This window comes from Thermobia domestica, chromosome 1 (genome assembly GCF_964235325.1).
Source record: "Thermobia domestica chromosome 1, izTheDome1.hap1.1, whole genome shotgun sequence".
Taxonomy (NCBI): domain Eukaryota; kingdom Metazoa; phylum Arthropoda; class Insecta; order Zygentoma; family Lepismatidae; genus Thermobia; species Thermobia domestica.
This window is the reverse complement of record NC_137454.1, coordinates 31,936,220-31,952,438: the sequence shown is the minus strand read 5'-3', so window position 1 is coordinate 31,952,438 and position 16,219 is coordinate 31,936,220. Positions and strand designations below refer to the sequence as shown.

Sequence of the window (16,219 nt, the reverse complement as noted above, 5' to 3'; positions counted from 1 at the left end):
AATTTAGCCCCTTATCACATTAAGGGGCTAAATTCATCGGTCAGTCTTCAGTGATCTCAGTTCTAAGCACTCGGGATTAAGGAAAGGTGTCAAAGGAAATGCACACGAGGTGCATGTCGAAAAAAAAAAAAAAAAAAAGCCGTATTTTTTTTTTAAAGCGGATTTCGTAACACTGGTGAAGTTGAGTATAAGCAGAAGCATGCCCTGGTATTTTGTGCCTGCAACACACACAGAATCGACTGAGTGGAGTTACGTACGTGGGAGTAGTGGTAAGGTAAAATGGCTGCCGTAATACAGGGTGTCCAATATACAATGCAATCTGGAGTTTGGGATAGTAGAACGTTTGAACCTGAAGCGATACCCAAATAATGGTTATACCAAAATGAAGCCTTGTTCATTCATATATTTTTAAACTAGGAAGCAACGATTGAAGTACACTAGGACCACACACAGTGTTACCAGATGTAACCGAAGGTGTAAATGAATTCTTTTGCAAAACATGTAAATTGACTCATAACTCATACGTATGGATGTTCTATCGTTAATTTTCAGTTTGATTAGTTAAAATAGCTTGGAAAATACGGAGCAGAAAAAATAATTTTTCATTTCCACCGATAAGCAATCGGATTAGGCCTCTGTAAGGGGGAACTAGGAAAATCGTAGTTTTCATAAATTAACAATCTGAATTGGCAACAATGCTGATGTTTCAGTGCGTCGAAAGGTGTGTTAGGATCTGTCTACATTATCCAATTCCTGAAAACAACGAAAAACGAACTTTGAAATTATCATGATAAAACTTTTCCTTGCATGCACCCGGTAACACTGCTATTATGACGAACAGTTATCAGCTCTACAGCAGATGCTGGAAGTGCCTCCTGTTTCGATTCAAACATAGATTCACACGTTTCACCGAATCTTGCAGCAACTTTACGAAGAGTTCAAGTGTTAATCTTATCAATGGCACTGCGAATGTTCTTTTCAGGTCTTGTATAGTTCGAGGATTGTTCTTGTATACCTCTTGCTTTAAGTAGTCCCATAGAAATGAATAGCAGTGTTGCCGGGTGCATATAAGTAAAAGTTTTATCATGGTAATTTCAAAGTTCGTTTTTAGCTGTTTTCACGAATTCCATAATGTAGACAGGTCCTTAACACATCTTTTGATGCACAGGAACATCAGCAGTGTTGCCAATTCAGATTGTTATTTATGAAAACTACGATTTTCCAATTCTTCCATTATTCCATTGCCTTAATCATCGCCTTAGTCAAAAGAACATAACCTGGGACGTTAAACTGAAAGATTTCATTGTTTTCAGTGCAGTTACGTTTGTTGTTTCTGTTGAAATACGCTGGTGCGCTGTATCCTAGCATGTCTTGGGTATGAGGCGACACCAGTTGCAGTCGCAGCGTCAGTGTGAATGGTTCAGTGTGGGCAGCTGAAATGCTTTGTCAAATTGGGCATCCCGTCAAATGTGAGACAAGGTCCGTGATTCGATTTTTGACAGCAAGGAATGTGTCAGCCGTGAAAATTCATCGCCAGATATATGAAGTGTACGGCCCAAATGCAGTGAGTGACAGTTAGGTCTAAGGTGCGTCAATGGGTGCGATCGTTCAAGGACAAGCGGGACGAATGTTCATGATGAACCGCCATCGGATCAACCTTTTGTAATCACAGACGAATTGGTGCGTGCAGATAACGTAAAAATCCATGAAAACCGTCAATTCAGATTTCCACGTTGTCACTAGAAGTTCCACACGATGCATGATCGGTCCTGTACAAAATCGTTTCTGAAACCTTGAAGTTGCGAAAACTGTGTGCGCGATGGGTTCCCAGACTGCTCAGTGAGGAAAACAAAAATACTTGACTGGTTTGTACTTTGATCTTTTCGACCTGATACAAAGGGAAAAAAAGAGATCAATTGTTCCACATTGTCAAAAAGGACGAAATCTGGCTTTTCCATATGACTGCACCATGGAAGCGGAAATCAATAGAATTGCGACACACATCTCCAGTCAAAATAAAGCCAACAGACAATATCTACACGCAAGATTATGGCTACTGTATTCTGGGATCGCCATGGTATCCTGTAGTCGAGTTTATGCCACGAGCAACAAAAATCAACTCAGCTGCGTACTGTGCTACCATGAAAAAGCTTCGACGTGATATACAGAATAAGCGCCGAGATGTTTTGTTGCTGCATGACAATGCACGCCTCATTCTAATTGCTCAAACTCAAGAGTTTATCAGATCTTTTACCCACCATACAGCCTGGACCTTGCGTCGAGTGAATATCATCTGTTCCCCTACCAGAAGCAGTTTCTCACTGGTCGGCAGTTTGACACCAATGAAGAAGTGAAAACAATGGTTGACTATTGGCTTCGGTCACAGGCGAGTGATTTCTACGATGTGGAAATATAAAAAGAAGCTCTACGTTTCAGGAAATCACCAGCATCCATAATAATTCCTTCATTACTACGAGAACGTAGTTTATTATTATTATTAAACTAGGTAAAGAAAAATGTATGAGGATACTAAATTTGGTGAAACAATATTTCATTTCTTCAGTTTTCTGTTACTCCTATAAACTTTATTCTGTTTAGATGCATTAGAACAATTCAGACAGCTTTCCACGGTGATCTAACATTTTTTTCACTTAAGGCCGCGTCTAACGTTTTCAGCTGAAATCATTTCTCCGTATACGATAACATAGTGAATTATTATTATTATTATTATTATTAATAATAATAATAATAATAAAACTAATTAAATGTGGCTGAACAGCTCTGATCTTTGCAAAACGGTGGATGATAGAATTTTTATGATCATCATATACGGATTCAGCAGTACCGAATTTAGTTTGAAACACCAAAAATTATGTCAGAGAGAAATTCTTCAATTTTTTTTGTCGACTTGTGTATTCGGCGTCCCGGTAACTTATAATCTTCGTTAATGCATAAATTTCAACCACACCGTAATTCTTCTTCCTCCCTGTGCCGAAATGAGGAAAAACAGCTCCGTATGCAATCAGATCAGGTGAAGATTTATTTGGTTACAAAATTTGGTGGCTCTAGGTCACTCCTTTCTATGCGAAAGGCTGATGACAGACAGAAAAACATACATTATTGTTATTAAAGATATATATGTCATTTGGCTTGTCTTTTTTTTTTTTTCAATTTGTTGTTTATTAATGTTGGTTAAAAGGGACAAGTTTTGGCTGTAGATGTCACTACAGGCTTCGTATCTCTCGCATGTATTTTTTACGTTTCACGAAAATTCACAATGTCTCTTACAAATTTCAACTTAGAGACTTCAAATTTTTTGAGAAGGAACTTCATAACCTATCGAAGGAAACAATCCGTGTCGATTTTTTTTTATTTAGAATCTTCTGCATTGTTGAAATGGATATTCAAACCTTTAACAATGAACTGTTTCAACAATGACGAAATTCCTAAATAAAAAATTGGCACGGATTGTTGTCTTCGATAGGTTATGAAATTCCTTCTCTAAATATTTGAAGTCTCTAGGTTGAAATTTGTGAGAAGTCGTTAGTTATTGTGTAACGTAATAAATACATGCGAGAGATACGAAGACTAGTGACATTTATCGGCAAAACTTGTCCCTTTAAACCAACCTTAACAGACATGCCTAGTTTTCTTATACTCTGAAAGGAAACATATCTTGAATATACTTGGATGTGAATATACTTACTTATACTTTTCAACGTTTCCAAAACTGATCTTAAGAAATGGAGTGAAAATAAGTTATATTTTTATAGAACGTCAGGAATAAAGGAGAATATGTGCATTCCACACGGCTCTCATTTCCTGTTCCCTTATTACTTCTGCTCTATATTGAGCCGAATTTGAATATGCCACTTACATAGGAAATTCTGTATTACCACTACTTATTGTGTTTGATCTATAGGCTACCTCTACTAATTATTGCCCGGCATTGGAGTTTATATTGCAGGGGACTGCGTTGTAACTGGACCATGAGTATTACATCCCACTCCTCTTTACAGGATCTAAGGCCGGAGACGGTGAGGACTCGACGCTGGGACAGGCGCCGCTTGAGGACTCCGAAAACACAATAGTCCATTGGGCTGGCACCTGGACTCTTGACAGTGATATCAGAGAAGGGACCTGACGAAATTCCAGTTCCCTGTTCCATATGGTGACAGAATTTCAGCGATGTTTTCGTCGTGTAATTAGATGCCTTGTCTTGCTGCAGTTCAACCTGATTCACGTCTTGTTCATACAATGCTGGTATATTTCAGTCAGAACATGAGTCTGGTAGTATGCAGCATTGATTTTGACGTTTCGCTCAACCTTTCGGAGAAGCGATTTGTCCCTGTACAAGAAACCAGCCACAATCACGAACCCTTTTGGGAAACTGCGCACTAGCAGAAGAACGTGTTTTAGCCCCTGGCGTCAACAGGTAAGTAATGGTACGAACTTTACCACAGTCTGTGAGGTAAATCTATACCTCTTTAAGGGTAACATCGATCACCGGCGAGATAACATCCATACAGTTCTCTGCAGTTTCTTTTTGCTCTGCCACATGGTACAGTTTCAGAGGGTGTGTCTACTGCTCTTGCGAGCGACCGTGAGACGTAAATCCCTGTGAATGGCGCGGTTGGTTGTTGTCTGCAATGTGCGGCATTTGCTGGCCTTATACTGTGTATGGAGATTTTCAGAAGTTGCCATACGCCGAATAGCGGTGAGGTCCTTTTCACGGGAGGCCGATTTCTAGCTGCTTAGTCGATGTATGTGACACTGTGCCGCATATTTCCGTATGAACGATTCACAGTGGCACGACCTACACTAAAATTACGCACTTGACACATTTCTACGATGAGACACACCGTGAACTTAGCAACGGGAAGAGCCACAATGAACCTCTCCACGGATTTGTTCAGTTTCGGCGGCATCAGATTACGTTCGACCATACTGCTCTACTGCGTGGGTAGCACGATATTGTTGCTTGTCTCGTGCCAATCTCACGGTGATGGCTTGCGCATGCGGGTACAAAATTTTTTGCATTGTTGAACATTTGGACTGAAAAGGGAAATTTTGATATTTTGAAGGGATTTTATGCTGCGTCAGATTTGCAACGCTGACCGGAGATTAACGAATAAACACAAATATGTTTTTTTTTCTTTTTCCCGATATCGAAGTTGCCAATTGTTTATCGTCCAAACAAACACATGGCTCCTTTAGGCCTGCCATCTACTGACAAAACTTTTTTTCTTTTCTGTCAGTAAGGTGCTGTCACCTAAGGAGAAATAGTAGAACTAAATCGTGCCTTGCTAGAAGTCTTCACGGGCTTGGGCCCAGCCCGCGGGCCGTACTCGGGCCTACATAGCATATATTACTTCGGGCTCGGGCCTAACTTTGTAAATGTTGTGTACAACGATATTTATTGGACGTTTGCACCATTCTTTCTGGAGAACTTTTAAAGCACAACTGCAAAATTAAACTTCTAGTTGTTGTAAAATAAAAATACAATTTTGTGTAAATTATAAAGTTACTGTAATTCGGGCTCATTTGATTATCACACGAGCTCGGGCCGGGCCTGGCCCGGGTAAAAATTGCGGCCCGTGCAGACCTTATGCCTTACACTCACTAAAAGAAATCATCACCATCTCCAGGATTAAATACGACCCTAAATAAAAGACACATTTTCACAAGATTCCCATGGATATCACTGGAAAGCAAGGGGCTAATTAAAAATCAAACAAATGTGTACAATGTCGTAAGCGTTCAGTAAAGTATCGTCAAAACACTTGGAAACCACTAGTTTAAGCCATGCTCAAACCTATAAATATATTACATCTAAGAATACAATCAATCTGAAATTCAAAAATAAAGGAATAGCTAGTAATGCAATGGAATAAATCAAATAATGGTATAATAAATAAATAATTAACTACACAAGAAACAGAATGAAAACTAACCTGATATTCCATAGCAGATTATTACGTTTCCTGGTCATTTCCCGAATTTGAATGTAAGACAATACTCTAGAATACAGAAACAAACCAATTATAAATATTATAAAAATGTACATATACAAATAAATTATAATAATAATTTATATAAAATCGCCTTCTCTAGAAAAATAATTTATCAAGTTAAAAAAAGCTCGTTTTCTTAATAAATAAAGTGACTTTAATCCATATAATTATTGTTATACTTATTATTACGAAAAGCAAAGTGATGAACAACACGAAAATAAAATCAGAGTCCTTCAATATACGAAACGAAATAAATCAACGCCATCTAGTCTTCACTGAACATGATTATCAAGTTACTGAAAGGTGGCCTCTGACAGATAGCTGCACATGTTGTAAACAAAACGAGAGGGAGGATTGTTCGCCAATCACAGCAGTATTATTTCACGCTGTTGCTAGGCAACGAAGGTCACTGACCACGCTGTTGCCGGTAGGTGAGACGACTTGTTAAACGTCTTATGTTTGTCGCCAGAGCTGCTGTCTCTGTTGTGGAGCCTCTGACAACAGGACCTCCAGTACTCCACGTGCTCTACCTAACTGTCAGAAGCCACCTTTCCTTGCGCACACAGTAGCGTCGTGGGACAGCTTCGATCGTATGAGCGCCGGCAGTTATTTCAAAATGTCTGACTGATGATTCGTTTTGCTGACGTGCTGTAATTGACTTCTTTTCAAAGAAAGAATAAAATTCACAGTAGATTTCATTATACACATTGCAGGGATGCTAGCAGTGTTACAAATGAGTAAGAACATTTTATACTAGTCCGTAGGATTAAGTCAAAATTGTGCATTTTATATGTAAAAGCATGAAACTTGCTGTACGTGTTATTTATATAGAATTAATAATTTTGAGCGTTGTAGGCATCGTCGGATTACCCTTTGAGCCGCCATATTGGAAAATGGCGGCCAAAATTGGTTTTTAGCCTATAACTTTTGAACGAATAGTCCGATCTTAATTTTTCTTTTTTTATTTTAAAGCTCTTTTTAAGGCAAAACTTTTTTACTATAACAAAGATTTCCGTAAACTTTAAGGTTTCAGCACAATTTTTAAAAATATATAGATTTTTCGATGAAATTTGACTTCTTCATTCTATAACTTTTATATGGTGCAGAAAATCACTTCTTATCTCTGAATAAAAGAAAATGATAATTTCATTATCTTTCCTTTGATATATGTTAAGCTATAATTTGAACTACCGTTTCCTCATAAATCGTTACTCAAAATAAGCATGTTAAGGAAATATAAGGTGCTCAGTTATAACGAACTCTTACAATTTCAAAGTTACCACTATCCAGTTTCATTCTTTTAGATATAAAATGAACAATTTTGTTTAATCCACCAAACTGTAGTTAGAATCAGCACTCAAGTTCTTTGTTGAGTGCGTTAATTTCTATATATCCTACAGCATTTTGTTTTTGAAATCATGTAAACAAGTTTTCGTTTGTTTAATTTTGTTATATTTGTACAATACTTAACTTGCAGGTCATAACTCTTTTCTCTTTCCTTTTTATATCTTTCAGGTCTAGAGATACAAGCAACAGAAGCGAATATTATGCACTTCTGAACTGGTGAAATCTACTCTAAAGGTCTTCGCCTAGGATCAAAACATTTCGTAGATCAAACGAAAGTCCAAAAAAGAAAAATAAAATGAAAAGAACATTCAAGTTAGTTGAAGGTGGTAGCCCTCCACCTCCCAAAACTACTAGTACAGATTGGGAAAAATGTATTTTTTGTCAAAAAACCAAAGTTGACAAGCTCACTTGTCCAGCGGACTAGGAATCCCGGAATGCAGCTTCTGGATATGGGACAATTGAGAAGAATCTCTTGTCGTTACAAGCGGTTCAGGGTCTTCCTGAGGAGATAGGTTCACTTGAACGACTGAACGACGGAAGTGGTATTAGAACAACTCTTTTAAAGAACAAAGCAAAGTTCCACCGGAAGTGTAACTTACGTTACAATAAAAAAGAAGTCGATCGAGCTACTCAACGTTGGGCGAAGAAAAGGAAGGTGGTGTGTTCTTCAGAAAGCAATAGTTCGGAACAACCAGAAATTGAACAGAACGAACCTTCTACAAGTCGTTATACACGAGGAAGAGGTGCAATCTCACAGGACAAATCTGAAAAGGCGTGTTTTTTCTGTGATAACAAAGATCCCCTGCTCCAAGACAAACCCCTGTCACTTGTTACGACCTTTAAAGTTGATAGCCGAGTGCGGCAGTGCGCTGTGAATTTGCAAGGTGAATCTCTCATAGCAAAATTGAGTGAGGGTGACATGATCGCTAGAGATGCTGTGTATCACGCGAAGTGTCTCACGAGCTTAAATGCAAAACTACATGGTCCGACACAGAAAAACGATTCACAGAAATTAATACTCAAAAGTTCTTTTGCGGAGCTTATGTCTTTTATTGAATTCTGCCTTGAAAATGAAGAAGAGGCGCCAGTTTTTAAACTAAGCGAGTTAAAGAGAATGTATTGCACAAGAATTAAGCAGCTTGGGGGAGAAGCATCTAATGTGCATTCAACTAGACTAAACCTGACTAGTTAGCTAACTTTCCTGAACTTGAGGCGTACCCAGAAGGTAGAGATGTTCTTATCGTTAACAACAGAGAAGTGAGACGTTCTCTGAGGCAAACATGTATTCTAGACAATGAGTCAGAAGCGGTTATCCTAGCTCGTGCTGCGAGAATATTGCGCAGAGATATTCTCAATCATAAACAGCCGCCATTTGATGGATCATTTTCAGAAGGATGTCAAGAGAGGTCAGTTCCTCCTACCTTGGTGAGTTTCCTGTCCATGGTCATGCACGAACCCAGAATTCAAAGTGAAGAGGCAGCCAACGCATCACAGTCAAGTCTTACTTTAGCAGAGTTGATTAGTTACCACACTTGCAAAGACCGGCGTCGTACATCTATAGGAAGCAGACATTCTCGAGCTCAAGAGACACCAGTTCCATTATTTTTAGGTAGTTATATCCACTCAAAAATGCGTTCGAAGGATTTAATTGATGTTTTGTTTAACTTGGGAATATCAGTGTCATATGATCGAGTGCTAAGTTTATCAGCAGATTTAGGTAACTCCGCCATTATCCATTTTTGCAACATTGGAGCTGTAGTCCCTCCAAATTTGAAGATTGGTATCTTTACAACTTCAGCAGTTGACAATATAGACCATAATCCCAGTGCAACAAGCTCAGAAGGTTCATTTCATGGTACTGGAATTTCTCTTTTTCAGCAATCTGAAAAGACTAACACTGGTTTAAATCAAACAATCAACTTCACGATCAAGTCCAGCAAGAAAGTCATGAAACTGCCAACAAGCTATTCAGCTGTCCCTCCCATTTCGATCACTAAACTAATAAGTTCTCCCCCGAAAATCAAAACTTTTGATCGTTCATCAAAACAACCAGCAGATGAAAATGTTGAAAATGAATATTCCTGGTGCAAGCATGTTTCAGAGCTTGTTGACAAAAAGGGAACAAATGAAGAAACAAACACCAATGCAAGCTGGTCTGCGTTTCATAGTCAGAAGGAAACAGGAAATCCAATATCATCTACTAGAACTGCACTTCTTCCTCTGTTTCAAGACGATTCTAAGTCAGTTGCTATGTTACGACATTCCATGGATGTAATTAGAAAAGAAACTGACATTACTAATCCTGGACAAACGCCAGCAATTACGTGTGATCAACCATTGTTCAAAATTATGAAGGAAATACAATGGACTTGGCCTAATAGTTACAGAGAGGATCATTTTGTTATTGTTCTTGGTGGATTGCACATCAAGTTAGCACTACTAAAGTGCATAGGAAATTTGTTAGACGGCAGTGGGTGGACTTACGCTCTGGAGGAAGCCAAAATTACATCCTCAGGAACAGCGAACTCATTTTTGAATGTTGTCCACATAAAGAAGACCTTGCAGGCACATCATGTAACAACATGCGCATTGTAGAAGCTTCGGAGGGAAGCATACAAGGAATTTTGTGAAGGAAAAGATCAGACTGCAATTATCTCTGAAGAAGAATGGTGTATATCTCAGCAGGAAAGACACCCTCAGTTCCATTTTTGGAACCTCATTCTCCAAACAGAACTGGAAATTTTTGCATGGGATAAAGCAATACATGAAGGAAATTTTGAAAAGTATGTCGGAACATTATTTAAACTCCAGTGGCTTTTCCATGCTCTAGATCATCACAACTACGCAAGATATGTTGCTGTTCATCTTCGAGACATGATGCTATTGGAGAGAAAGCATCCTGAAGTATATCAAGAATTTCAAAAAGGAAAATTTACTGCCAATAAAACTGGTCGCCAGTTTTCTAATATGCCTCTTGATGAAGCTCACGAGCAGAACAATGCGATAGTCAAAGATACTGGAGGAGCAATAGGCCTGACTGAAAATACCGATGCTCTGCTTCGGTGGATGGTTTGTGGGCCGGAAGTCGCACGCATTGTTGAGGAATTCAAAACCCAAATAAAACACCCTGAATGTGACGAATGGTCTCATCATGAAAACAGGCCACGGAAACAAACCAAGTTTTTAGATAGAGTTTGTAACTTGATTATTGCAATCAAGGAAATGGGAAACCCATTTACAGATAAAAGTGGCGATTTGTTGATCCTCAACACAAGGGAGATTATGGAGAAGGAAGTTGTTAATTCCTTAAAGTCAATAAAAAAGAATGGAAAAGAATTGAGTGAGAAGTTTTCACGGAAAGACTGATTGACTGTGAAAAGCCAGTTGATGCCCCTATGACCCGAAACAAATTCCAACTCTTCAACTGCAAGCATAAGAAATCAAATAAATCCAATACCTCCACAACAATGAAAACTTTGAAACGGGATCGAAGTGTATTCTTAAAATTGTATATTGCTTGTCAGATTCGGCAGGGCGATATTGATGATTTTTTCTGCCATGAAAACCACGTATATCCTCCGTCGCTTTCAGATGATGGATCGTTAAACTGTAAGGGGAAGTCTGACTTGATGAAATGTTTAGAGACCTTGCTTGCAACAGAAGATGATAGTGTCTTTAGTGCGTGTGATGATCCTGATGGTCCAGATGTTGATATGATGATCCTTGATGGTACAGCTGTTGTGCACATGATTACGCCAGAGAAAACTGATACCTTCCATGATTATTCACAAAAAAATTATCAAGTACATTGCAAAACAGTTTCAGAAACCTGGTTTAAGCAGAATAGACATCGTATTTGACGTCTACAAGTCAGACAGCCTGAAGTTTTGCATTCGAGCTAAAAGAGGAAAAGGAACTCGTCGTCGGGTTGAACTGTTAAAGAGAACACCAACTAACTGGTCTGATTTCCTAAAAGAAGATGTAAACAAGCGGGAGCTTTTCCACTTGTTGGCTACCCAAATAGCATCCGGATCATATGAAGGAGATGTTGTAGTTACTTTGGAGGAAGATGTTCTTTGCTCCTACTCAGATCCTTCAAGATATTCGTTGGATGAGTTACACCCCTGCACACATGAAGAAGCTGATACCCGAATGTTTCTGCATGCAGCTCATGGCGTTGCACAAGGAAGAAAAAGAATCCTCATTAGAAGTGTGGATACAGATGTGGTGGTTTTAGCAGTACATTATTCTAATGTTCTGGATCGTCATCTATGGGTTGCTTTTGGCACATCGAAAACCTTTCGCACCCTCAACATAACAGAAATTGCTGAAGCATTGGGAAGAGAAAAATGCAAAGTCCTACCAGCTTTCCATGCCCTAACGGGCTGTGATACTACTTCGAAATTCTCAGGAAGGGGTAAAGTATCTTGCTGGGCAACGTGGAATAGCTACCCAGAAGTGACCCATGCACTCAGTGTTCTTGCTAGCACACCTTCGGTACAAGAAGTTGATGCTGTTATGCCTTTTATCGAAAAGTTTGTTATATTACTATATGATCGTTGTAGCGAAGAAACTAATGTAAACAAAGCCAGACTTGTGTTGTTTGCACGGAAAAACAGGGATTTGGACAATATTCCACCAACGCTTGACGCCCTTAAACAGCATGTCCTTAGAGTACCATACCAGGCTGGTCACGTATGGGGACAGGCACTTCAAACAGCTCCTCATCTTTCTGATTTGCATATGTTTGGCTGGACTCGAGACTCGGAATCTTCAACATGGCAACCAAAATGGATCACACAACCTCCTGCTGCTGTAGAATCTCGTGAGCTAATTAGGTGCAAGTGTAAAATCTCGTGTTCGATGTTGTGCCAATGTGTGAAAGCCGATTTACCTTGCACTCATCTTTGTGCATGTGGTGGTTGTGACTTAAACTAACTTTTCTTTTCCACATGTAAAAGTGTTATTCTGCATTCAAGAAAAGTAATGCACATCTCTTTTTATGTTCATTTTCATAATAGGGTAATTATAGAGTAATAGAGTAATAATAGAGTATAATATCTAAATATTCTTCTATTATTATTTCGTTCTGTAAAAGTAAACTTATAATAAAGAAAAAAAATTACAAGTGCTGGTAGAAACAACCATATATTAAATTTAAAACTTCAGAGGCAGAATAAATTTTCTTAATGACATGTTAGTTTTGATCAATGATTTCTATAGAAACCGTTGCTCAAGTTATAGCTTAACATATATCAATGGAAAGATCATGAAATTATTATCTTCTTGTATTCAGAGATCAAAAGTGATTTTGTGAACCATATAAAAGTTATAGAATGAAGAAACCAATTTTCATCGAAAAATCTTTAGATTTTTAAAAATTGTGCTGAAACCTTAAAGTTTAGAGAAATCTTTGTTATAATAAAAAAGTTTTGCCTTAAAAAGAGCTTTAAAATAAAAAAAGAAAAATGAAAATCGGACTATCCATTCAAAAGTTATAAGCTAAAAACCAATTTTGGCCGCCATTTTCCAATATGGCGGCTCAAAGGGCAATCCGCCGATGCCTACAACGCTCAAAATTATTAATTCTATATAAATAACACGTACAGCAAGTTTCATGCTTTTACATATAAAATGCACAATTCTCATAAAAAGTTGCCTTAAGCCTCCGGACTAATACATAAAAACACAAGAATCAAAGATCAGCCTCGAAGCGGTCCCACACAAATTGCCTCCATAAAACGCGATATGGAAAGTTTTGACAACACCATTAAAGATGATAGCCGGATCATTGTGGATATAACTGCAGCAAACAGTTCCTATAGAGCACAGTGCAGTGCTGGAAATGATCGTAAGAACTTATCGAAAAATTTGTTGGCACTGGGTACCACATTTATAGATGGTTGAACACACAATGTAAAGCGAAAAATTAAAGCTCAAGAACTTCTTTAGAGATTCGAAAGGAAGACGATTATTTTTATTGGGTATTGTTGCTACCGATGATTAAAGCTGATTCCATCATTATAAACCGAAGCAACACAAGACAATATGAAATGGTACTATTCCATTTTGCTGACACACAAAGAAAAGTTCCATCTGCTGGCAAAGTTATGGAGACCGTCTTGCATTCTGGCTGAATTCCTTGAACCTGGGGATACCATAAATGCCAGCCGTTAAGTGAAAACATTTCATAAGTTCCTTCGTGTATTACGGAACGAATTTCCTGAAAAGAAAATTATCATTCAACATAGTAAGACATGTCCGGATACTGCTCAGTTCACCAGAGAGGAAGTCGGGATAGGAAATTCTGCCATACCATCCCTATAATTCAACGCCACCAGACGAAAAAACAAAAAACTGCTTCGGGTCTGTTAGCTGCTGAACCGGAGTACTAACACAAGGTTATTTTTAAGCTGACAGAAAGGTGGAAGAAATGCATACAAAGAAATGGAAATTAGTTGAAAAGTAGTCTATAGATTAAGATAATGTCTGCTTTTCCTTATGGAAATGAAATCTTTGAGTTTTACGTTCCACGGTTATGCCGGTTAGGCTAAAGGAGACGGTGATGATGAGTAATGAATGAAATGGTGGAATGAAGAAAGTGGGAGGAAACGGGAGAACCCCGAGAAAATCCACGCTCACGGTGTTTGTCCACCACAAAGTTCACTTGGCGGGGGCTGGGATCGAACCCAGGAACCCAAGCACCAGAGGTGAACGCTCTACCACTGAGCCACCGCGGCCCTCCCTTATGAAAAATTATTACTTCATCCCTTTGCTATGACCCTCGTACTATCAAGAAATAAATATTGGTACATATTGCATTTCTAGCTGAAAGATATTTTACGTACATCTTTAAATTTTTATCACCGATTTTAATAGAGAATGGACACAAAACCACCTTCTTCTTCATCAAAAACGTAGTCAATAGCAAACGAAGTTGCCCACTAAAGAACGTTCATTAAGGTTACCACTCGTCCGGGTTTGACCCGGACATTCCGGAAATTAAACAATTCGTCCGGAGCAACATCTACTCCGGATGCCAAATGTCCGGGAATGTGAAAATTTATAAATCTACATTTCGTATCCATATCATAATACATAAGCAGTCGTGGTTCAAACAAATGGCACAATATTTTGCGTCATGTACCAACCAGATGACTTTCTCTTTATCCTGCTCCGACTCGACTGTTGGAAAAATAGCCCACCTTTTATTATTATTATTATTATTATTATTTATTTATTTATTTATTTATTTATTTATTTATAGTTTGGGCGAAGATGAATGTGAGCCGCTGATTTGAAAATTTGTTTCCAGTGACTTCGAAAGTGATAATTCAGTAACTCCAGAAGAAGTATACCTGTATTTCTACCACACTGTTTTGGACATTTTCCATAGCAGAATCCTGTTGCCTGAAGAAAGCAACAGTTCTTCCCCTAAGTTGTTTGAAATCATGGAAGGTTTGTTAAATAAACTTAAGGAAAGATTACACGATGAATTTTATGGTTAATCTGTATTTCAGGGAGCTTCTATCTAAAGAAAAGAATAATATGAAGAGTAAATTTAATGGATTCTATTGACTACATGCAACAGTGGTATGATTCCAGTGATGTAAATCCTTTCTATTGCTTTAGCAGATTTAAGTTAACAATTATGCTGGAGTGGTCACATCTTGAGGAAGTAGCGACTAAATTTAATTTAACCGAACAGATAAATGTGGATGCGCTGTACTCTGAACTTGTTTCGGTTAAAAAAAGGTCTCGCTGATATCATCTGCAGGGGAAAAAGATAGTCCGTGTGAAACGAAGTGGAACTTCTTGTTTCAGAAGTGTGGAAATGAAAATCTGCCAAATATGTACAAATTGATTCAATTTACTCCCATAAGTAATGCTTTCATCGAATGTGTTTTTCCTATTATTGGAAATATTTGGTTCGATAGTCGCAATCATCTAGATGTTAAGTGTTGTGAAAACAGAGGTACAGTGTAAAGTTAATTTTTTCTCAGAACTTGCTCAGAATTTAGTGACAAAAACCTAGCTTCTTGAAGCTGCGAAAAGTAACAGGAAGTATTCATTTAAGTATAAGCAAACTTAAACGGCAGTTAACTTTATAAGTACTAATATGAGGTTTGAGATCACATTTGAAGTTAATTGATAAGCATTGTAGTAATGTTCCATACAATGTGTATGTCTAACGTACCCGAATTTCGTCCTATGTACATGTTTAACTTCGATAAACTAGAGTCACAAAGCAAAAGAAAATATGTAAATATGTTAATGAGAGCAAATCTGAGGTCGCATTCTAAATGAGAATAAGAAAAAAGAAACTTCTTTTCAAGAAAGAAAAGTTGCTATCTTGAAAAAAAAAAAAAAAAAAGCGTTTTTTACTTCTTCCCTTTTGCAATGCGACTCGAGGATCGCTTTCTTTAAAAATACAATTTTTCACTTATTCTCTTTTACCTTGTTACGCTAATAACAAATAAAAACATTTTTGTAATATTGAGAGTCTAGCCTTGCATGTGGGCGTATAAAAGGGATGCATTATAACTAATTTTGCATATCTATCTTTTGACTTCAATTCTCGAGATGTCCGGGATTTATCCAGATGAAAAAAAAAAAATGAAACGAAATCTTTCACTTTTACGTCGCACGGTTATGCCGGTTAGGCTAAAGGAGACGGTGATGTTGAGTAATGAATGAAACGGTGGAATGAAGAAAGTGGGAGAACCCCGAGAAAACCCACACACACGGTGTTTGTCCACCACAAAGTTCACTTGGCGGGGGCTGGGATCGAACCCGGGTCCCCAAGCACCATAGGTAAACAATCTACCATTGAGCCACCGCGGTCCCTTTATCCAGAT

At 38.1% G+C, this 16,219-nt stretch overlaps 1 protein-coding gene across 2 annotated transcripts in view; it reads right to left on the bottom strand.

The window, feature by feature from the left end:
* mi (cyclin E-interacting protein minus) overlaps positions 1-16,219 on the bottom strand; it is a 77,210-nt gene that overhangs the window by 35,721 nt on the left and 25,270 nt on the right. For both annotated transcript variants that reach the window (XM_081756497.1, XM_081756505.1), the window contains exon 2: positions 5,955-6,020. In XM_081756497.1, the coding sequence (XP_081612623.1) occupies positions 5,955-5,966 (12 nt within the window). In that variant the 5' untranslated portion in view covers positions 5,967-6,020. The remainder of the gene's footprint in view (positions 1-5,954; positions 6,021-16,219) is intronic.